This window comes from Manis javanica, chromosome 4 (assembly GCF_040802235.1).
Source record: "Manis javanica isolate MJ-LG chromosome 4, MJ_LKY, whole genome shotgun sequence".
NCBI lineage: Eukaryota > Metazoa > Chordata > Mammalia > Pholidota > Manidae > Manis > Manis javanica.
Window position 1 is genome coordinate 19,551,663 of NC_133159.1, and position 21,630 is coordinate 19,573,292.

The 21,630-nt window shown below is 55.2% G+C and overlaps 1 protein-coding gene across 9 annotated transcripts; it reads right to left on the bottom strand.

Moving 5' to 3' along the window:
• Positions 1-59: 59 nt before the first annotated feature.
• Positions 60-21,451, bottom strand: UBXN11 (UBX domain protein 11). Of its 9 annotated transcripts, none has more exons than XM_017663503.3 (15): positions 21,298-21,451; positions 17,474-17,579; positions 16,680-16,807; positions 15,966-16,064; positions 13,418-13,518; positions 12,891-12,945; positions 12,396-12,472; positions 9,979-10,102; positions 4,059-4,258; positions 3,673-3,750; positions 2,664-2,778; positions 2,442-2,542; positions 1,099-1,172; positions 885-1,025; positions 605-804 (listed from the first exon to the last, which is right to left on the bottom strand). In XM_017663503.3, the coding sequence occupies exons 2-15, from the start codon at positions 17,542-17,544 to the stop codon at positions 642-644; spliced, it is 1,527 nt and encodes a 508-aa protein (XP_017518992.3). In that variant the 5' UTR covers positions 17,545-17,579; positions 21,298-21,451; the 3' UTR covers positions 605-641. The 9 variants fall into 9 exon arrangements, with proteins under 9 accessions (XP_036873801.2, XP_036873800.2, XP_036873806.2 ...); XM_017663501.3 differs by having other exon boundaries at positions 12,891-13,002; XM_017663505.3 differs by having other exon boundaries at positions 606-804; positions 16,680-16,708; positions 21,298-21,450.
• Between the last annotated feature and the right edge of the window lie 179 nt (positions 21,452-21,630).

The following is a 21,630-nucleotide window of genomic DNA, read 5'->3' on the forward strand; positions in this document are numbered from 1 at the left end:
GTGAACAAGGTTGGTAGATGTGGTTGTGCTCCTGTGAGTAGGTGGGTTGAGCTCTCACGTGTGGCACCTGTGTGTGTGTGTGTGATTTGCATGTGTTTGCATCTGTCCAGCACACACACATTGATCTTTGTGGACCAATGGTTTCTGGAGACTGTGGGTGGGTCACCCTCCTATTACATGCATGTGATGGTATCTGTGACATGCCTTTGCCTTGGTCTGTCCTGCATTTGCATGCCTGTCAGTGATGTGTGCCATGTGGCTGTCTGCCTGTGTTCCAGCAGATTGGCTAAGTGTGTGTCATGAAGAGGGTACACAGGTGCAGTTCTGCCAGTTTGGGGGTGGTGGCTTTGCACATAATGTTGAGGAAGTGTCCCCACATGCTTGTGGGTCTGTGCATATCTGTGCACAGCGATCTGCTGGCTGCACACTTGCACGTGAGGCTCTGCTGCCCCAACTGAGGCTGAGCCAGGGCTCTCCTTCCCACTGCTGGGTTGGTTTAGCCCTTCTAGGGAGAAAGAGGAACCTAGAGGACAAAGACCTGTGGCCTGCGGGGGCTCAAGTTCCGGGCAGGTTGGCACTGCCCCCTCCCTGGGCCAGCCAAAGAGGATCTCCTGGAGCAGCCAGTTTTGGGGGGCAGCACTTTATTTGGAGAGGGAGCCAGGGGCAGGCAGTGAGACCATGCGTGACCGAAGCAGCAGCGTTGCGTTAGGCACCAGGCCTGCAGCCTGAAGCGTGAGTGCATCATTCTGGTAGACGGTGGGTGGGAATGTACTGAAGATCTCAAAGGTGGTGGCATCCATGGCTCTGGGGACCCAGCAAAACAAGTCAGGCTGAGTTGTGGGGCCAGAGTCCCCCTGTGGCTGCCAGCCCCACCCCATGCCCACCTAGCCTGGGCAAGCAGGGTGCGCATGTCCCCAACAGTGTCCTCTGGCCGCATCATCAGCAGGAAGACCTGCTCGCCATTCTCAGACTTGATGCGCAGCATGGAGAGCTGGGGTGCTGGTGACTCGGGCGACTCCTGGTTCCTGTGGGCCCAGAGATGACCAGTGCCCCGGGTGGCCCAACTGCCTGGTCCTCACCTCTCCATTCTGCCCTTACCTCTCACGCTCAGCAGCCAAGGCAGGTGTCTCTACCACAATCTCCTGGATCCGGGCAGACTGTGGGCAGCAGCTCTGGAAGGCATGGACAGGGGTGGACACAGCCCTGGGCCCTGCCAGAGTCACACTGACCCCCAGCCCATAGAGGGGCTTCTCCCTGACCAGGGATGGATGAGACCCTCTGAGCCAAAGGGGAAAAGGTGTTGTCCGTAAACCAGAGCCCAAGGAAAGGTAATGGAAGGGAAGCTTTCGGAGGTGACACCATCATTCCCCCCAAGAAGCCTTGGGAACCTCAGTCTAGTTGGGGAGACAGAACCCCACACAGAGGATGACCTGGCCGGATGCCTAACCCCGCATGGATCAGGGAAGGCTTCCCAGGCAAAATAACACCTGAGCTGTGACTGAAGGATGAGGAAGAGTTCATAGAAATGGAATGGGAGGCAGGGATATTCCATATATCATGGGCAAGGACCCCCAGGTCAGGGAAGCCTTCCAAGAGAAGCCTTATATTTGGGAAAGGGTCAGGGGTTCATGCAGCTAAAGCTGGGAATCAAGTTGGACTGGAAAAAGAAAACGTTAGATGTGGAAGAGAACAAGCAAGAGATGATGAGCCCTGTGTGCCACGATAAGAGCTTGGCTTTAACCAAAGACCTTTAGAGGGTTTCAATAGGGAAGAGCCAAGATCCAATTTACATTTTTAAAGGAGCACAGAGGCTGCTGAGAAAGGTGGTTGCAGGGCAGGAGTGGTGGTGCAGGGAAGGCCAGTGAAAGGCCATGGCAGTTGTCTGGGAGAGACACTGGAGCCTAGACGAAGATGGTGGGCAGCAGGAATGGAGAGAAGGGATGGATTTGGGAGAAGTGCTGGGAATAGGTCAGACAGGACTTGGCAGTTGGGGGAAGGAGGCAGAGAATCGTAAGAAACTGGTTGGCACCTTTCACTGAGGTGGAGACATGGGAGGTTGTATCAGGAAGGGGAGTAAGGAGAGAGGATGAGGACCTCTGTGAGGGCCAGGAAGGGGTATCCAGGACCTAACTGGTTATTTTGGTCTGGACCTAGCAGGGTGGCCTGGGTCTTGGGCTCACCCCAGCCTGTACTCTGACATTCCCCCTCTTACAGCCACACTCTGGCCAACCCAGCTGCTCTCTGGGTCCCAGCCAGAGCTCTCACCAGCTCTACAATCTCCAGGAGGCAGTTGAACAGCTCTGATGGACTCATCTCTCCATCTAGAACCTCCTCAGGGGCGCAAAGGCTGAGCCTCCAGAAAAGCCACTGTTCTAGCAGGCGGGGCCAGGGTTGATGATAAAGTCCCCTGAGGAGGCTGGGGGAACTAGGGCTGGCCTCACCTGCAGGGTGTCCCGGATGGATCCCCGGATGTCAATCACCTCTCCTTGTATCACACACTTGGGAAGCCTGTTCAGAAACTTCTTGGCAGTTATCCTGGAGCCTGCAAGAAACGCATTGGAAGCTTTGGCCTGGGGAGTGACTGTGAGCAATGGTGGAGGCCACCTGGAGCTTATCCTGCACAGCAGCCCCACCACCTAGCTCAGCTTCAGGGCCAGGCTCACCTCCATGCTCCATCTTGTCCAAGGGCTTGCGAATCTGCCGGCCCACCACTTGGCCCTCACCTGGGAGTAGGTCCAGCCCATTCTCCAAGTAGACCTGATTGCGCAGGTCACTTATCTGGCAAGAGAGACAGTGACAGACCCAGATCTTTAGCTCTGGGCTCCACACCCACCTGTTTGCCCAAATGCCCCAGGAGTAGTATATGGTCTGATGCAATCCCTATTTTACAGATGAGGAAACTGAGGCCCTGAGAAAGAGCAGAAAAGCTGCAGTTCATGCTGTTATCACCCACCTGGGCCCTGCTCTGCCTACAAGCACCTCTCGCCATGCCAGCTGGAGCTGACATCCTCTTCAAAGAGCCCTCAGGAGCCAACAGGGAGGGGAGGGACCTGGGTGTTAGGAGAGGGCAAGTCCCATCTGGGAATGGACTACCTCAAACACCCAATCAGGACTTACATGATTTCCAAGCTTTAGTGGTGCTCTCTCACATGCCCTGTGAACCTAATGCACTGTCCGTAGAACACTGCCCCTGGGTTCCCATCACAGCACCAGAGGTGGGGATAGCCTGGCTCTGTTGCATGTCCTTCAGTCTCAGCATTTGCCTCACTGCCTTCCACCCCAACCAGATGGCTTCAGGAGCCTCTAGAAGCCAGGCGGCTCTGGCAGACTACTCAGGGACTCCGAGTTGTCCGTGGCCTGAATTCCTGTAGAGGCGGGGCAGTGGTCCTGTGTGGCTGAGGCTGTGCCTTCAGCTCGCCAGCAGGGGGCACCGCCTGCAGCTCAGCCAGAGGCTGTCCCTGCTGCTGAAAAGGCAACTGTGGCCCGGCAAGTCTCCCCAATCACTTCTCAACCCAATTTCAGGCTCACTCTCCTCCCAGAAGTGGTAAGATCAGGGGCCCCTGAGGTGGGGCAGTGACTTCCTGCCTCAGATTGGTTGATGCCTGAGGAAACTGTTTATCCCCACCTCCTCCAAATTCTCCATGTGGGATGGTTTGAGGCACAGCCCATCACCTTAAAGGGGACTCCATCAGGGTACAGCCGCTGGAGCTCTGAGGGAAAGAAGCCGTCCAGTATGTCTCGGAGGCAGCACTGCAGGGAGGAGAGGAAGGGGGAGGTCCAGTTGGACTACGGCAGTGCCCTCCCCCTGCTTCCTGTCTGGATGGCAGGACCTGGTCCCTGGTCCCTGGGCTTACCCAGCAGCTCACACTCTGGAAGTATTCAGAGCCCCAGAACTTGGAGTTGGGGGGACTCTCCGAGTTGTGCATGGGCCTGTGCCCATGAGGGGCCCGCTAGGCTGGGAGTGCACTGGGCCCCACCATCTCCCTGGTGAGCAGGGGAGCACCAGAGCAGCCCGAGTGTGTACAAGCCTGCCTCCCCTCCCAGCCCCCCACTCCTACCTGCGTGGAGGGATCGTGGAAGGGCCGGAAGGGCCCATCGAACATCATGATGCCATTCCGGTAGAGCTTCAGTGGGATGGGCTCAAGGACACTGGGCACTGGCGTCACCTGTGTGTCACTGTCTACCACCAGCTCGCTGAGATCCTTCAGGCTGGCCAGCAGTCTGTCAAAGTCCACCTCGGGGGGCACCAGTGAGTCCCCTGGCAAAGAACACAGACACGGTTAGGCCTCTCTTCGTGGCTGCCATGTGCCCTAGCAGCCCTGGCTTCCACGGTCCCCTCCCATGCAAGGCAGTGGCCTTAGCATCTCCTTAAGTGACTCCCTGGGCAGGAGGAAGAGTACTCACACTAGATAGCAGCAGCTCTTTCATTGTGCTAGGGGTTTAAAACCTTATCCTCATTCTCTCGCCATACCAACCCTATACTTTAGGGGCTACAACCGTCCCCATTTTTAAGATAAGGAAACTGAATGTTAGAGGTCAATGGCTGACCTCGGGATGCACAGAGTAAGTGGCAGGAACAGGATCTGATCCCAGGTCTGTGTCAGGCACTGGAAAGCAAGTGTAGGACTCCCAGCTCTAGACTGAGGCTGTCTGGGTTCAGATCCCAGCCCTTCCACTTCTACCTGTATGACCTTGACCAAGTCAGTCAGTGCTCTGCACCACAGCATGCTCTTCCTGAAGGGGATAACACTGTCTGTTGCTCAGGATGACTGCAAGGGATGACCATAACGGCCAGTGCGGAACAAGCACACTGACCCTGACAGTGACTGTAACCAACTCCACCTGGCACAAATGGCCCTCAGGCCAACCCAGAGGCTATGAGGCAGGAGTTATTTATCTCCATTTCACACATGAGGAAACAGGCCCACAAACATGAAAAATGACTTGCCCCAGGCCACTTGGCAAGCGGAGGAGGGGCTGACTCGAGCCTCTTTCCCACCCATCTGCACCATCAGCAGAGAACGGGTTGGGGTAGGGACAGATGGCTGCTGGGGAGGATGCTGGGACAGCTGTTGGACAGAATAAATTTGGGGCAACTATTTCTGGGTCACAGACCCCTTTGAGAAGCTGACAGAAGCTTTGACCTCTTCTGAAAAATGTGTTGACATACAGCTGTGCATAAGCTTCAGTGGGGAAAGGGGGTTGTGATGACAGATGCCAAAACAAAAAGGGTGGGGAGCAAGTAGGATGCTGACAGGACAGGGCAGGGGAGTGTCTTCAGTCCCTGAAGGCTGCAGCAAGGTGTAAGTCAGGACCCTGGGGACCCAGTTCCTTTCACCACAGTGGTACAGTGGCTTTACTGAGGCAGTGGTTGTGCTGGGGAGCACGGATGTGGGTGGCCCTGTTTCCTGTTGCCTTTGTGGCTGCTGAAAATGGTAGGCCCCAGCTGGCCTTCCCCTCTCCCCTACATTTCCTACCATTGTAGGGCTGCACCTGTCCCCTACTTCTTACTGGGGTCCCCTGGAGTCCCTGAAAGATTCCCAAGAAAAACTCATAGAATATCCTGGGCATCCCTGGCATTAGTCAGAACAATACTAAGACACTATTTTTCTTTAATAACCAGCTACTTTCAGGACACACTGGTAAACCTAAAGATAATAACAGAAAAGCACACCTCATTCAACGCCTGCCCCCATCCTTATACTCATACAGGTGAGACAAGTGAGGCCTAGAAAGGGCAGCTGACTTGGCCCCAGCAGACAGTGTGCTCATCTAGCTGCCTCCTGGGGCCAAAACTTTTCCAGGGAGCTACTGAGCATGAGGTGGTACAAGCCCAGGGAAGGATGCCAGGAAGCAGAGATGGAATACAGAAGTTGCAGAGGTCAGCCCTGATGGCTCTCAGCCAGGGGGGCAGGGCATGAAGTAAAAGCGGGGTGGGCCAGGCAGGTAACAGGTGCAGCAGAGCAGAGTGAGACGGGGCCAGGGGAAGGCACCGCAGCTCTGGACAAGTGGAGCCCTAGGAAGGGGAAGCCTGGGCTCTAAGGATCTCAGGATTTGTGCCAAGGAGCTCGGGCTTGATCTCCATGCCTCCCTACTCCTTTAATGAGCAGGAGCCCCACTGCCAAGACCACTGTTTCCAAGCTGTGTGACCCTGGGCAAGAAGGCCACTCTCTCTCAGCCTCAGCCTCCTCTTCTATAAAATGAGAACAAAAAAGTCCCCACCTCACAGGACTGCTGAGGCTCAGAGGAAGTGCCTGGCAGATGGTGGCTGCTGTTGTCACTTACGCCCCATCCTCTTGCTCATCACTGGGCTTAGGGTGCTTTCCCACCACCTCCCCTGAGAGGCCTTGCCAAGGAGCCCCTCCCCCTGAGGCTGGGCCCCTGTTCCTCCTGGGTTCCAGGAGCCCTTGGGCCCATTCCCCTGACTCTTATCATAGGCTGCTACCCTTTTCTGTTTGCTTGTTTGTCTTTCCAACCACACTGGGTACTCCTTGAACACAGGCTAGAGCCTCCAGCCCTGACCCTGGCCCAGAGTGGGTGCTCAAGAAGCATGTACTGTACGCATCCTGCCGTCCAGCAAATATGTCTGCAATGCTCGTGCTCTGCTAGGCCCTGAGAGTCATGGCTACGCCCATGCCCAGAGTCTAGCCCTCCTCAGGCTCATAACCAAGTGAAAGAGACAGGGCCACAAACAGTGACAAGGGAATGTGGTAAGTGCCAGTGGGGGGCATGGGGCCCAGAGAAGGGTGAGACCCTGCCACTATCAGCAGTGAGTGGTGGCCTGGGCTGGGCTGGCTCTCACCTTCCCTGGGTGGCCCATCTGCTGTGAAATACCAAGACAGTGCCAGCATGCCCTGCCCCCACCTCCTCAGGCAAAGGCTGTTGAACAGGAAATGGACCTATAGTTCCACACCTGCAAGCCAGACCCTGCTCTGGGACTTCACCTGCATCCATTCTGCTCCTCAGGAGCTGCTGACGAGAAAACAGGCCCTGGGAGTCTGGTAGCCTGCCAGGGCCACGACCAACACTGGCCCCTGCTGTTAAGCATCGCACCACCCGTCCCCACCTCATCCTGTGCAGAGGACTGTCGCAGCGTGCTCTGACCTCTCAGGCTGGACACCTGAGCACCACCTGCCAATCACATGCATGTGCATGTGCCCTGGCCTACAGGCCGAGCACTGTGGGGTACAACAGAGGCTAAGCAATCATGGCTCAGTCTTGTTCATCTGCCATGTGTCAGCCCATCCATGAGAACACACCACATGCACCATGGCATTCAGGGCTCTCAGCAGTCTAGGGGTCACCTGGACCGGCCCCTCATTTCACAGGTGAGGGCATGGACTCAGGGAGGTGAAGCAGTTTGCCCACACAGGGCTGGATCTGACCCAGGCCCCCTGCCACTCAGCCAGAGCCTCTAGAGCTTTCGCTCTCTCACAGCCCTTCCCATGGCCGGGGCAGCGGCAGGGTGGCACGGTGGCTGGCAGCGAGCAGGCGCTCCATGTAGGTGTGTTTTGCTGGAGCAGGTAGGGTTTGAGCTGAGCTTCAAAGGCAAGGAGAAAAGGGGGCCAGGCACTTCAGGGGACACAGCACAAGTCTGAGGGGAAGCACTAGCCTGCCTGGAGTCTAGGCCAAGCCAGTTCTAGGGGCTCCAGGGTGGCCCAGGGACAAGTGAAGCCAGATACAGCCCAAGTTGTCAAACTGGCTTCCAGAGCAGGGGAGAGAAGAGGCCCCCCCCAGAAGCAGGAGCATGGGGCTTGGGAGGAAGACTGGTGGGGGGACATGGGGGCTGGCAGGGGGAGGAGAGGTAGCGGGAAGGCAGGAACTTGATGAGAGGTGGGCAAGGGGAGAGGGGAGTGACATGCTCTGAGTGGACTGGAGCTCTCAGCCCTGAGGCTCAACACCTGGCCCTGGGCGGTGTGACCAGACCAGGACAGTCCCTTTCATGTCTCTGCATACCCTGAAGCACCTGGCATCCTGTTCAATGCTCAATATAGGGTTGTTGGGGAGATGGGGGATGGGGGAGGAGTGAATGATCCAGCCTGAGGCTAAGTTCTTGCAAGGCTTCCCCTTGGTGGGCCCCCTTTATGGGGTGGGAGGCAAGCGTCCCAGGCTCTAGAGCATTTGAATGGCCAGAGTGTGGCCCAGTACAGGTTCCCTGGCTCATCCATCCACAGCCGGCAGGTGGGGAGTAGCATCCAGCAGAGGGAGAACCAGAGAAAGGAGCCAGAGCATCAGGGCCAGCAAGAGGCCAGCTCTGTGGCCCCGAGGGCCCCGGGGCAGGAGCAGCTGGCACCTGAAGACATGGCAGGGGGGAGAGGAAGAGCAGAACTGGAGTCGAGGGGAGTCCCAGGAGGAAAAGCTGCTCATAATGAAAAACATGTTCATTTGGCAGAAGAGCTGAAGCAAGGACCCTCCTGTTGAAGAATCAAAAAATCAAAGAAGAGCCACAGAGGGAGCTTGTGGCCAGGTGTTCTTCACAAGTTGCTCTAGCTGTGAAACCGTCCGCTTCATTAGTGCCTTTGAGCGGTCCTGTCAGCACGCCCAGGCCCGCACTGCGCCCCCACCCCACGCAGGGCCCACGTGCTCCCCAGCTCCCGGCTCAGCTGCATCCCAGATGGACTCAGCATCTTTCCCCACAGCTGTGCACCCTGTGTTCATCCCTGACGCTCCCCAGCCCCTCCCTAAGGCACACTTAATCACCAGAGCTACAGGCCCAGACTCCCAAATCTAGGCTCTACTCCTTTTCTCCACCCCCACCACCCTCACCCTCCTGCTGGGCATCACCCCCACCCCCTGCCTGGGCAGTTGTAACCAAATCCCAAAGGGCTGCTAGCTCTAAGTCTTGCCCCTTCATTCAACAGGCTTCAGACTTAAGTGCCTCGGTTTTCCCATCTGTAAAATGGAATGACCCTGGCCCATGTGAAGCTATTTATGAAAATGCTTTGTAAGCTGCAAGTGTTGCACAAACGGAAGTGCACTTTTTAGAACAAGTGGTAAGGGAGCTGTGCCCTGATATTTATGGGGATCTGGCCAAAGTATTAGGCCCACAAAGGGCTCAAATATTTTGAGGCTGGGTGTTTGCCCAGCAGGAAACATGAAATCAAGGGAGTGTTGTCATCTTCCAAAGAGTCCTGTCAGGAGCCTGCTCGTGTTCCCATGAGATTGCCACTGACCATCTGACTGTGGAAGACAGAGTTCCCACGTGAACCGAGGACACGCAAGGTCCACACTAGATGCTCTGTGTCTGACTCCTTGTACCCTCACAGGGAAGAGGACAACCCATTTATTGATGAAGAACTGGAGGCTGAGAGTGGGAGCTGCATGCCCGAGCCACACCTGGAATAGATGGAGAAATGGAGATGAGGGCCCAGGTTTGACAAACTCCAGAGCGTGGAGAAAGACCTTCTGGGCAACCACCTCCGGTCTCAGAAGACACAGGCCTGGCTTTCAGGAAGGGCCAGTTCTGTGGCCTCAGGTTCATGGGTACATCCCTCTAGATATTAGCAGTCAAGTTAAAAATAGCAAGTGATAGGTCCCAGAGAGGCAGGCAGATTTCATGGCCTGGCTGCAAATGAATCTGGAAAGGGAGTCCAAAGAAGGGGTCAAGCCTAGAATTGAGGGGCAGCTTCCAAAGCAGAGGGATTGCTTTCAAAGGCATTTGGTAAACTATGGTGCCAGAGACAAATGAAATCTTGTTACATCTTGTACCTCTGGGTCTCTGGAGCCTTTGAAAGATGAGCAAGCAGAGAGTCTGTGGCAAGACCAGAGGATGAAAGTGGCGGCAGGTTAGGCGGCCTGTGACAGCAGCTGAGGCCTTTCCTTCCCGCCCCTCTGGGGGTGCACGGAGTGGGATGTCAGGCGGCACCTCGTGCTTGGAGGTAGGAGTAGGAATGAGACAGCCTGTGGACAGACACTAGCCAACAGGAAGCTGCTGCAAAATCCTTTGTAGGAGGGGCTGGGGGCAGACCCCCGTTCTACCTGGCTTCCAGAACTTCTTGGCTGTCATCCGGTCCCTTGTGCTATCCTCCGGGCCTGACCCATCCTCGTCCTCCTCGTCCACAGGCTCACCCACCCACAGCAGGCCGTAGTCGCCAAGGAACCGCTGTGAGGAGAGAAGGGGCGACGCTGGGAGCGCTGTCAGGTCAGCCTCTTCCCAGGGAAAGGCGGCATCAGCCCGGTTCCCAGCCTCGGACCTCAGCTCCCAAGGCCAGCTTGGCAGAGAGGATGGGCCCTGGGGGCCGGGCCACCCCCTGGCTGTGACCTAGCTCTAGCCTCAGGCTCCTCCCTGCTAAACAGGAGTGACAGCAGCTGCTCCAGCCTGTGAGGAAGGCTCAGTCAGCTCACTCACGGCAAGTACTGAGCACAATGCCTGGCACAAGTAGGGACTCCGCCGGTACAGTGGGGGGACCGTGTGGGCCTGGCCTGAGTGGCAGGAGGGACAGGGACACCAGGCTCTGAAGGACTGTGAGGACATGGCCTCCCACACGCAGCCTCCGTCACAGGAAACATTCTGAGCTGTTCACACCTCCTGTTGCTGCCTCCTCAGCTCCCTCCTCGATCCACCGCTACTGGCCGCCAGCTCCACAGTTCCCGGAAACTGCTCAGCACAGCCACCAAGCCCCTGCCCAGGCCGCACCCAGAGGGCCCTCTTCAGGCTTCATCTCTTGCAACACGTTGCTCCTTTTCAGTTTCCAAATTTCTAGCCACCTACACTCAGATGTCTAACAAGCATTTCAAAAGGAACTTGTCCCAAATGGCCATGGCTCCCTGCCCCCGCCCAGAACTGCTCCCCTCTAGTCTCACGGCACCCCCTCCACGTCGGCCTCGTCCATGCCCCACAGGGCCTGTGGGCACCAGACTCAAACCTACCCGCTCCGCCCCACTCGTTCCAGCCAGTCACCTCCCTCCAGGACAACTCAAAGTGTGCTTCTGCCTGCCTTCCCCTGGCTGCCCCTGGACCAGAAGCCCCCCTACGACTTCCCATCCAACCCCACAGTGGAGGAGCCCATGATGTGGCCCCTGTGGCCTCTCTCCTCCCTGGCTCCCCACAACCACCCACCACTTTGAGTGGCAGGTGGAGCCCGTCCTGTATTCCGCCTGGAACCCCTTCCTGGTCGCTTCCCGCACACAAGAACTCTTTCTTGTCCAACACCAGCCTGCAGAGCAGCCCAAACCCTGACTTGTCTCTACTGCGTCACCCATGTAAACATTCCACCTCCTCTCTACCTGGTGTATCTGTGCACTTGTTTATATCTCTGTCTCCTCCAGACTGTCAGGCCCAAGAGGGCAGAGCTGTTTATATCCCAAGGCCTGGCAGGGTGCCTGGCACACAGGAGCTACTTTGTAGGGGTTTGTTAAATTAATGAAACAACAATGTGTGACTGCAATGAACTTAGAACCATAGTGCCCTGCCCCTGAGATGCTGGCGGGGGCCCCACCCACTGTCGGCAGCTGCTCAGAGAAGGCCCAAGGTGGCCAACATTCCTGGCGGGCTGCTCAGGGGGCAGCTGTTTACCCACAGCCCCAGGTACGAACAGGCCTGAGCAGACAGGCCCTCAGCTGCAGTTGTGGTCTGGGGTTGCTTCTGTGGTCTTAAATTAGGTCGGGGCTTTGGAAACCCACTCTGCATGGAGAGGGAGAAGCCAGAGCCCAGGAAGGGCTTCTGGGGCAGGGCGGCCATGAGGAAGGGGGGACCCCTGAGTGCATGCCCAGGACCCGCCCTTGATCCTGGGGCCCCTCCGGTTCAAGTCCTGCGGTATGAACGGGAGAGTGAGTGGGGGCCAGAAAGGTGACAGCAGGAGAATGCAATGCCACGTTCAGAGGCAGGGGATGACTGTGACACGGTGACCAGGTCAGTAACACACATGGCCAGGCACCCGTCTAGGCCGTGCAGGGACGCACAGCAACAGACAGGAGGAAAGCAGTCCCTCCCTTCCTGGTGGTGCTCTGTCCCACAGAGGAAGAGAGAGGGGGCACTGAGAAAACTCAGGACAGAGAATGTGTCCTGGTCAGAGTCGCAGAGGCCATGGGGTAGGGCCCCCACCTCGATTTGAGACTGAGGTGAGTGGAAACCTGCCAGGGGAAAGTGAAAAAACATTCTAAGCAGAGGGAACAGCATAAGCTAAGGTCCTGAGAAGGAAAAGAGCTCCATGTGGTCAGAGAGAGGCAGGTCCCCATGGCTGGAGGGGATGGTGGTTCAAGGTGAGACAAAGAGGCAGGCAGGGACTAGCCCAGGCCCAAAGGAGGGCTGTGCTGGGCGCCAGACTCCCCCCTGGCTCTTTAAACTCCGCTTAGTCATGAGCCGGGGAACACAGGGCAGGGCCCCTGTGTGGGATGTGGGGCAAGGGGGGCCCAGTGCCTGAGGAGCAGACAGCCTGAGCCGCTGCCTTTCTCACCTCCATCTGTTCCACCTGCCGCCACAGCTTCGTGCACATTGTCTCCAGCTCCTCCTGCCGCTGCTGGGTCACCTCACCTTCAGGAAAGATGGGGAGGGGTTCCGCTAGCCCAGCAAGGAGGCTGCCAAGGACCTGGGGCCTTGGCCAGTGCTCCGCCCTGAGAGTCATCTGGAGAAGCTGCCCTTTGAGAACTGCAGGGATGCTGAGAATGGCCCCTTGGCCTCTCTCTGACCTCGAGAGGGGATGCTCTGATGCCCTCAGGAGGCTGCCCACTCGGAGAGAGGCTCCTGAGGGCATGCGCTTCCTCCATACTTTTGGTGGTATGGCCTCTGCTCAGGGCTGGACTGCCTCTGCACTCAGGGCCTCCATCCTGGGTGCGCCCAGCTGTCCAGAACCTGCCACGGGACTCAGCTTACTCCTCTTGCAGCCCTGACATCCAGGGGTCGCCAGGGAAGGGCAGTAGGAGGGCCACTGTCTGCCAAGACAGCCTCTTACCCCAATGCTTCTGGAGGGTCTGCACCAATTCCTCCAGGGCCCGAATCTTCCGGTCCTGAAGCAGTGAGACGTGGGGAGGTGGAAGGAGGTCCTGCAGATCCAAGGGCGCCCCCTCCAGATGGGAAGATCCGGAATTGTTGCCTCTGTTGGGCACTGGGGAGCTTAAAGCCCCTGCCCCTGCCATTCTTGGCACAGCCACCACCCTGTACCTAAGATGACCTATGCCTTGTGATTTCACTGAGGGGGCAGGTGAGGCACACCCTCGAGTGCCAGCCACTGCTGCCACCGGCCTGATGCCTGCAGGCCTTGGTCAGCTGTGGGGAAGACCCCCAGCCTCTCTGCTCAGGTCACAGGGATCCAGATCAGTCCCAGGCCACACCTGGCCTCAAACCGGGTGGTTCGGTAGGGGAGATGGTTCTCGAACCCATCCACCTGGCCTACGGCAGTGGTAGCCTCACTGGTCTCCCCAGCCCAGGCCCCTCCACCCCGCAGGCCGGACACTGGCCAAACCCCCATTGGGGTCCCACCTTGGACAGCAACTCATCAGTCTGGGCCTTCACCTGCCGCTCCAGATCTCGCATCTTCCTTGTCATGGTGGCCACCAGCTCCGAGTCGTGGAATACAGGGACTGCCAACCAGACAAGGTCCTAGAGCCCAGGCCTAGAGCTGAGGCTGAGGTATGGGGGTCTGGGGAGAGAGTAGGCTCCCCAGGAACAGAAATAAGAGCACTAACAACAGCTGCAACTTAGATAACAGGAACTGTTCTGAGTAATTTTCATACATCCACTTGTACAAGCCCCTTGCTATGCCTCTGAGGAAATGAGCTGTTTCAGGAAACTGAGGCACAGATTCAGTACCTGGTCTGAGGTGTATGAATAAGTGGTATGATAAGTGAGTGGGTCACATAACTACAAAGCCTTGCCCAAAAGTTGGCCTTTTGAATTGAATGGTGCCTGTAAAGTTCACCCCCAGTTTACAGGAACTATAGCAGATAGGGGAGCAAGTTACACAGCACCAAGGGCTAACAGGCAGGCTGATCCCCAATGTGGGGCAGCCTGTGAGACTAGCCTAAATTCTTCAAAAATTCAGTGGCAGTTTTTTAAAAAGCAAGTATGCTGATTAACAGGGGTGTAACAATAAAATGCAGTGCACAGCCCTCAGACAGAACTTAGATCAGGAATAAAAAAGCTGTAAGAGATATTTTAGAAAATGGGAAATGTGAATGCAGAAGAGATGTTAGACAGTATCACTAAATCATTCATGTTCTTTGGTGGATAGTTGTGGTTATGTATTTCCTTATTCTTAGGAGATGCACGCTGAAATAGACAGAGGTGACATCACTTGGTATCTGCTATTTTCATGCTGTCTGTGATAGATTTCTAAATGGTCACCCAGAAATACGTTTACAGTCATGCACTTGTTTATATGGACAGACAGAAAGCAAGTGTGGCAAAATGTTACTAATTGATGAATCCAGATGGAGGATGTATGGGTGTTGAGTCAACTATTACTTCAACTTCTCTGTATGCTGGAGTTTTTTCAAAATAAAAAGTTTGAGAGAAGAAAACAAAGGCAAGAAACAGGCCCTCTCCTTCCCTGGACGTCACTCTCTCTGTGTGAAGCGGCAAGTGCAGCAGCCACGTGGGGACGTGCCAGAGGGGGCTCGGGGGAAAGAGGAACACCTGAACTGCTGGTGATGCCCTCGGGTCACTGGATCGACAACCTGGAGCTGCCTCCTTAGGACGTCTTGGTATGGGGCACAGGAAGTTCTCCTCAGGGCTCATGCTAGCAGACTAAAGGGTTTTCTTTGACCTGCAGTCAAAAGCTTCTTAACTGACCCACAGACATCTGAGGGCTGCCAGCACGTGCAGCGTTGGGGAGCTCCCTGACGCAGAGTGTGGGGAGAGGCCGGAGGAGCATCACACTGAAGAGCTGGGAGGAAAGGCAGGTCCCGGAAAAGTAAGCTGAGAGGAAGGAGCGTGGGAGGCAGGAAGCCACCAGGGAGAGGGGTCGTGTGGTGGCCCAGAGCTGGGGTGGTCCGCGACGGAGGGAACGGCAAACTGTGTGGATGCTGCTGTGCAGAGAAGATAAGACAGGCAAGTCCTTATTTGTGGCCATGGTGGAGACAGGCATTGGCTGAGAGTAGGGTGAGAAGTGAAGGGCAGGGGAGAGGCAGAGAGGGCAGGGGGATAGCTCCTTAGGAAGGAGATGGTCACTGGGCTGACTGTTGGGAGTGTCCCCAGCTAGTGTGACCGAGACGCTGGCTTTGTGACTAAATGGCTGGGAGGCCAGACCTCCCCTTTCCAACTTATAAAATGGGAGCGGTGTTCGGCGGACGGTCGTCTCATGGAATCCCCACATTAACAAGCTGACTTTAGTGTTCTCATTCCCACTTCATAGAGGAAATGGAGATAGGAAGTTCCTTATCCAAGACATCACAGCTAGTGGAAAATCCCAGCCTCACCCCTGGCTCCTCCAGGCTCCCAGCTGCCTCTAGCCCTGCCCAGTGCTCTGCACAGCTCACCCTCCCTGCCTGTCTCCCCTCTGCCCAGTTCAGCGAAATCCAGCTCCTCTGGGAAGCCACCCCCATGAGCCCCATCCCACCGCAGGCACCTCCAGGATCACCCTGTCACTGCAGCCCTTTGGAGATGGTTTGGGCCAGGGTGGGAGGGCTATTCAGGGGACCTTGGGCCTTGCCCTGAGCCCTGCAGAAGCAGGAAGCAGATGGCTGGAGGTTGAGCTCCACTCTCAGATCCTCCATTCCTTTCAGACCCTGGATCCCGGACCCACTGACCTCCCACTGGATGGTAACTCCAGCCAGGGCCACTCCAGGGTCTCCAGCCACAGCCTGGCTAGCCCTCCTGAGCTCAGGGTGGGGCCTGTGTGGCGTTATGCCAAACCAGGCCCTGGACAGGTTTGCAGGTGCAGATACACGGCCATGGTCAGCCAGGAGCGGGAGCAACTCCTGAGACCCAGCAGGCGAGAGTAGGTGCCATGTTTCTCTGGGCCTCACCGCTTCTTGGGGGCCCTCTCCTGTGACAGGGGACCCAGACCCCTTTGGGCCACTCCTCTCACCTTGCCTACTCGCAGGAGCACCTATGCCAGAATTGCAGGAAGGGATGGAGATCTTTTCTTCCAAGCCATGTCCATCATTCAGCACGTCCACCTCATCTTCTGCAGACAGAGACCCAGGTCACTGCTCTGGGACTGAGGCCCAGAGGAGACTGGGGCCCTGGGCCGTGGCCAAGAGGAAGCATCCTATTCTTTGCCCCACAACATACCAGGGTAGAAAAGGGGATGTCTAGGAGCAAGGAGCCAATCTGAATAGGCCTCATCTTGCCTGGGTAACCTGAGTGGCCAGTGCTACTGTGGAGGGGGCAAGATGGGGTTGGTATGAAAGGTCAGCCTGCTGGAGTCCGGGCAGTGGTGTGAGGACAGGGCTTCAGGGAGCAAGGGCTGTCATGGGCTAGAGGAGGCTGTCAGGGGAAGGAGGGCTGGGGTCTGGCCCCCCTCATGGGTTCCTGGCACCCACCAGCCAACCCCACAGTGGGTGCATGGTTTCAACCGTTAGTGATGACATCTCTGCTAAGAGTGTGACGCCTCCTAATCAGAGCTACCAGGGGGAAGGCCCGTCCTCGGGGAGCTGCATGTGACACTGTAGTTGGGCCAGCTGCTCTGGCTGACAGGAGCGTCCATCACGCTCTTTCTCTCCATCCACCCAACTGCAATGAGCCCCAGCAGATGGGAAATGAGGACGACATGGGGCAGAACCCACACTTCCACACTTACCATCTCTGTAGATCTTTATCCCTTGCCTCCTGGGAATCCAGGCCAAAAGGAGAAGGAAGACAGACAAGTTAGGACCCCCTGGAGTGTCATCAAAGGAGAGGCCCTGGGTACCAGGTCTCCAGCCAAGCCTAAAGGAAATGGAGGCCAGCCTCTGCCTCTTGAGGACATCCCCCACCCCAGTCCCATCCCAGCACAGGGGCAAGCCAAGGGTCAGGCTTCCAAGAGTCCTACTCATTCCAACAGAGGATGGGGAAGAGCCAGAGGGCAGAGTCTTGGATGCAAGCCTCCCAAAGTTCTTGATCCCAGCTCACCTGTTGTCAGGCTGATCCCAGGAGCCCAGCCCCTGCTCTGCTTTGAAAGGCCTGTCATTGAACCTCTCTGGATCCCCTAGGCCTTTGAATGACTCAAAGTGGTGTTCAGAAGAGCACAGAAAGGTAAAAAATGCTCTGAGAAAATGAAAGTGCTAGACAGCTGTAAAGGAGTGCCTTTACTGAGAGCCCAGCCTGGACTATGTGCACCACCAGTGTTTGCGGAATTAACACGTGAACATGACTAGAGATGGGTGCTGAGCCACAACTCCAGGGCCCAGAGCTTCCCAGAAGGAACAACCCACGTACGTGTAGATACAGAGTAGAGCCTACCAGAAGAAAGCATGGAGAGAACAAGAAGGTGATCGGGGGAAGCTGGTCCATGTAACTCCTCATCGTTTGCCAGAGACACTAGAAGTCAATCTCCTGGTCCACAGGAGGGGTCGGGGGCATGGACATAGAGACCCAGTGAGGCGGGCTCCTTACCCTGAATTCACAGGCTCCGACTGCAGAGGCACTCTTCGGGTCTTGCCAAGGGAGGCCAAAGGTGAACTCATAGTTTTACTTCTAGATTCTAGCTGTCAGGAACTCCCTGAGAAGAAAAAAGGAAGTCAGCCCTTGGGGACAGGCAGCTCCGGACTTCAGGAGCAGGGGGTAGCCTGAAGCTTCTCCCATGGCTCCTTCTCTGAGGAGGGAGCACCATGCAGGGAGCAGCACCCTCCCTCCCTCCTGCTCCCCTGCAAAGGCAGCACGGCCTCAGGATCCCTGTGCCTGAAGTCTACCTGCTCCTCTGACAGTCTCACTCTCTGCTGTGACCCTGGAGGCCTCTGGCCCGGTAGCGTTTAGGAAAGAGCAGTGGGAGTGGGGCATGTGCAGCAATAAACCAGAAGCTGGGGACTTGCCCAAACCTAAAGCCTGGGGCATAAGACTGCCTGGGAGGCCTGGGGCTTTTGTCAAACTGTCAAGAAGCTGGTCAACACAACACACAGGTGTCCCCTACCCTCATATTCCAGAGGGGCACCCCAAATACAGGATTCGACTAAGACACAGTCCACATGGTAGGGAGGTCAGGAGCCCAAGCTCTGGACAGGTTCTGCCACCCACCAGTGTAACTTGTGCCTTGGCTTCCGAGGGGATTCAGAGATACACACAGAGCACCTAGCCCAGGGCTATGCTCAGAGGAAGCACCTAAAAATGGGAATTGCGGCTGTTGTGGCTTTTGTTGTTACTGGCGCACAGAGGGTGCTCAGGAACATTGGTTTCCCTTCCTTCCCTCCTCCTTCTGGAGAGATGCACACACACCAGGGATGAAATTAAAGGCCAGTACTCTGTTCAAGGGATTAAGTATATCATGTGGCTAATATCTAGAAACCCTAGAACCAAGGACCCCCATCAGGGCCTGACTCTTTTTAGGACAAATCCAAGATGTTCCACTTTGGAAATAAGTGGCACGGCCTCCATCCTGCCACTGAAGCTACTCAGCAAGGGGATCTGTGCCACTTGGAGGCAGCCTCCTCAGCCTTCATTCTGGAGTCTAGGACTCCTGCACCTTCCTCTGAGGAGCCTTCCAAGGACTAGGTCCAGAGTTTCCTCACCCACCATCCAGCCTCCCACATCTGCCCCAACCCGTCCCAGCCCCTGGCTGTCGTATCCAGGTTTCCTGATGGTTTGCGTGGCCAGGTGTGGTGGTTCCCTGCACCCATCTCCACATGCTGCCAGATGGATCTTCTTATACACAAAGCTGACATGTCATTTTCCTGCTAAAAGCTCCCAATGGCTCCTTCTCACGGACAGAATAAAAATTTAAAACTCCCTATCATGGATGATCTGGCCCCTGCCTGTATCTCCTGACCCCACCCCGACTCCTATACTCTGAACTGCCAGGCAAGTCTCAAATGTGCCAGGCCTTTGCACGCCTGGCTCCCCTGGCCTGGAACCCCTTCCTGAAATGGTGTCCCCACCCCTAACAGCATCCTTCCCTCCATTAGGCTAACTCCTCTTTTTTGGTTTATTTGTGTCTGTTCTTTAGTTACATTTTAACTTTTTATTTTAAAGTTACTATAGATTCACAGGAAATTAGGAAAACAGTACAGAGAGGTCTTGTGTACCCTTCACCCATGTCCCCCAGTAATTACATTTTATGTATGTATCCTTCTACGCCATTGCATCCCATATGTAGATTTCATGTAACCACCACTGTTGTCACGATACAGAACTATTCTGTCACCACAAAGATTACCCCACGAGGATCTCCTTCATGTTACCCCTGTATAGTAACACCCATCCTCCTCCCTCCACCATCCCTAACCCAGGCAATGACTACTCTATAGCCATCTCTATAATTTCTTCAAGAATGTTTTATGAAAAAAAAAAATGAATGGAAGCACATAGCATGTGACTTTTAAAAATATATTTTTAATGTTTTAATTGAAATATAGTTAATACAAAATATTACAGTCGTTTAAGGTGTACAACATGGTGATTTGACATATACATTACAAAGTGCTCACCACATGTCACCTTTTAAAAAATAGCTTTATTGAGATATAATTCATATATGTAATTCTTTCAAAGTACACAATTCAATGGTTTTTAGTATATTTAGAGAGTTGTGAAGCCATCACCACAATCAATTTAAGAACATTTTAATCATGCTAACAAGCCCCAGGCCCTGTGCCTTTAACGGCTAAAACTGCCCTGCCTGAACTTCCACCAGACCTGATTATTTCTCCCAGTTCTCATCACCATAATGGCGCCTCAGAAGAAACTGGTCAAAAAGACAGAAATAACAAGTTTTGGCAATGATGTAAGTTGGAACTTTACTGGGAATGTAAAATGATTCAGCTGCTATGGGAAATTCCTCAAAAGGTTAAACAGAGTTTACATTATGGGCCAGATATATACTCAGGAGAAATGAAAATTTATGTCCACACAAAAACTTGTATACATGTTAATAGCAGCATTTATAATAGCCAAATAGTGGAAACAGCCCAATGTCCATTAACCAACAAAAGGATATCCTTACAATGGAATATTATTCAGCAATTAAAAGAACACATTACCACATGAATGGATCTTGAAACCATGCTAAGGGAAACTAAGTCAGTCACAAAAGATCACATTTTGCTATGGTTCCATTTATACAAAATATCCAGACAAATCTATAGAGACGATGTTGATCAGTGGCTGCCTAGGGCTGGGGGCAGCTGGGGGTTAAGTAGGGGTAACTGTTAAAAGGTACAGAGTTTCTTTTTAGACTGATGAAAATGTTCTAAAATTGTGGTGATGGTTGCACGACTTTAGAATATCTTAAAAATTATTGAAGTTTACATTTTAAAGGGGTGAAGTACATAGTATGTGAATTAACTCTCAATAGAGCTATTATAGAAAAAAGAAGGACCTGGTCTCCAAGCCAAACGCAGCAGTCATCCCTCAAAATAAGCTCTTCCCACTTCCCTATTCTTAACGGGCCCATCATCTAATCCAAGTTTTTCTCTCCTCCCTTCTCTCTTAATCCCATTAGTTGCCACACCCTGCTGGTCAGCTTTGCAATGTCTCTCCCACACAGCTCCTTTCCACGCTGTTAGCCATCCTAGTGGGCTCTCCCTGCCATTCTTCGGGGCTGTCACAATGGCCGCCAACCGACTTCCCTGCTACGGCCTCACTCCAGGCCAATCCAAACACACGGCCTCCGGATTAATTTTCCCATGGATTATAGGAGACCCCTGAGGGTGACGACTGCATCTTCGCATCATTCTGGGGACTCCTGGGTAGGGGGCTGTCTCCTCCTCCCTCAGACAGAGGGGCCAGGGTGGGCCTGAGGGCAGAGCCAGGTCTACTCTCTTCACTTTGGGGACTTCCAGGGGCGACTGTGTCTTCCCCCTCAGGTCAGGGGCTCCTAAAGTTTGGACTATCTCCCCTTCAGACCCGGGCTTTGAAAGGAAGGCTGCGTCCTAAGCCTCCACATCTTTGGGACCCAAGTAAGGACTGTGCTTGATTGACAACATCCTGTGTCACAGCTGCATGGCCTGCCGGTTCCCGGCAGGCCCCAGGGCTCTCCTCCGCCAACACCGCCCAGCCGGCTGCACGCATTCACGCCCTGTATCTCCAGCTGGAAGCGCTCACAGCGCGACTTATATCACTACGTAACCCACTCTGGGGGCTGCGTTAGCCACGGTTGGCCACGGTAGGCGGGCGCCCGAACCCACTCTCAGGACGGTCGGGTCGCCAGGCTCACGGGTCCTCGGGGCTCGGGCTCCAGCCTGCGTGGGGGAACTCCGGAGGACTGAGGGCCTTGAGCTGGGACTTACCAGGCTCGGCCACGGAACCGTCCAGCGGCATCGCCATCTTGTTGTCAGGCTGTTTCCCAGGCAACAAGGAGCCATGAGCTTCTCATTGGCTAACTCCAGGGGGTCCCTGAGCAACCAGCAGTCAACTGAGGCGGGTATCGCCGTCTGTGCTCGAATTCTATTGGTCCACAGAGTCTAAACTCCAGCGGGATACCGCAAATCCCAGAATCCACCACTCTGAGCAGGCAACAGGTCTGGGAAAATGGAGGCTTGGTTGGGACCTCCCGTGAATGGGGAGACGCAGGGATGGAGACGCAGGGATTAGAGTCATTGAACTGCTGAAAGCCTCTGGAC

Coding starts and splice junctions, on each gene's coding strand:
- UBXN11 (XM_037017905.2), bottom strand. CDS start 17,544: ATGAGTTCACCTTTGGCCTCCCTTGGCAAGACCCGAAGAGTGCCTCTG. Junction 12,473..12,890: donor GACCCTCCAGAAGCATTGGG/GTAAGAGGCTGT, acceptor TCTTTCCTGAAG/GTGAGGTGACCCAGCAGCGG. Junction 4,259..9,978: donor CAAGAAGTTCTGGAAGCCAG/GTAGAACGGGGG, acceptor GTTCTTTGCCAG/GGGACTCACTGGTGCCCCCC.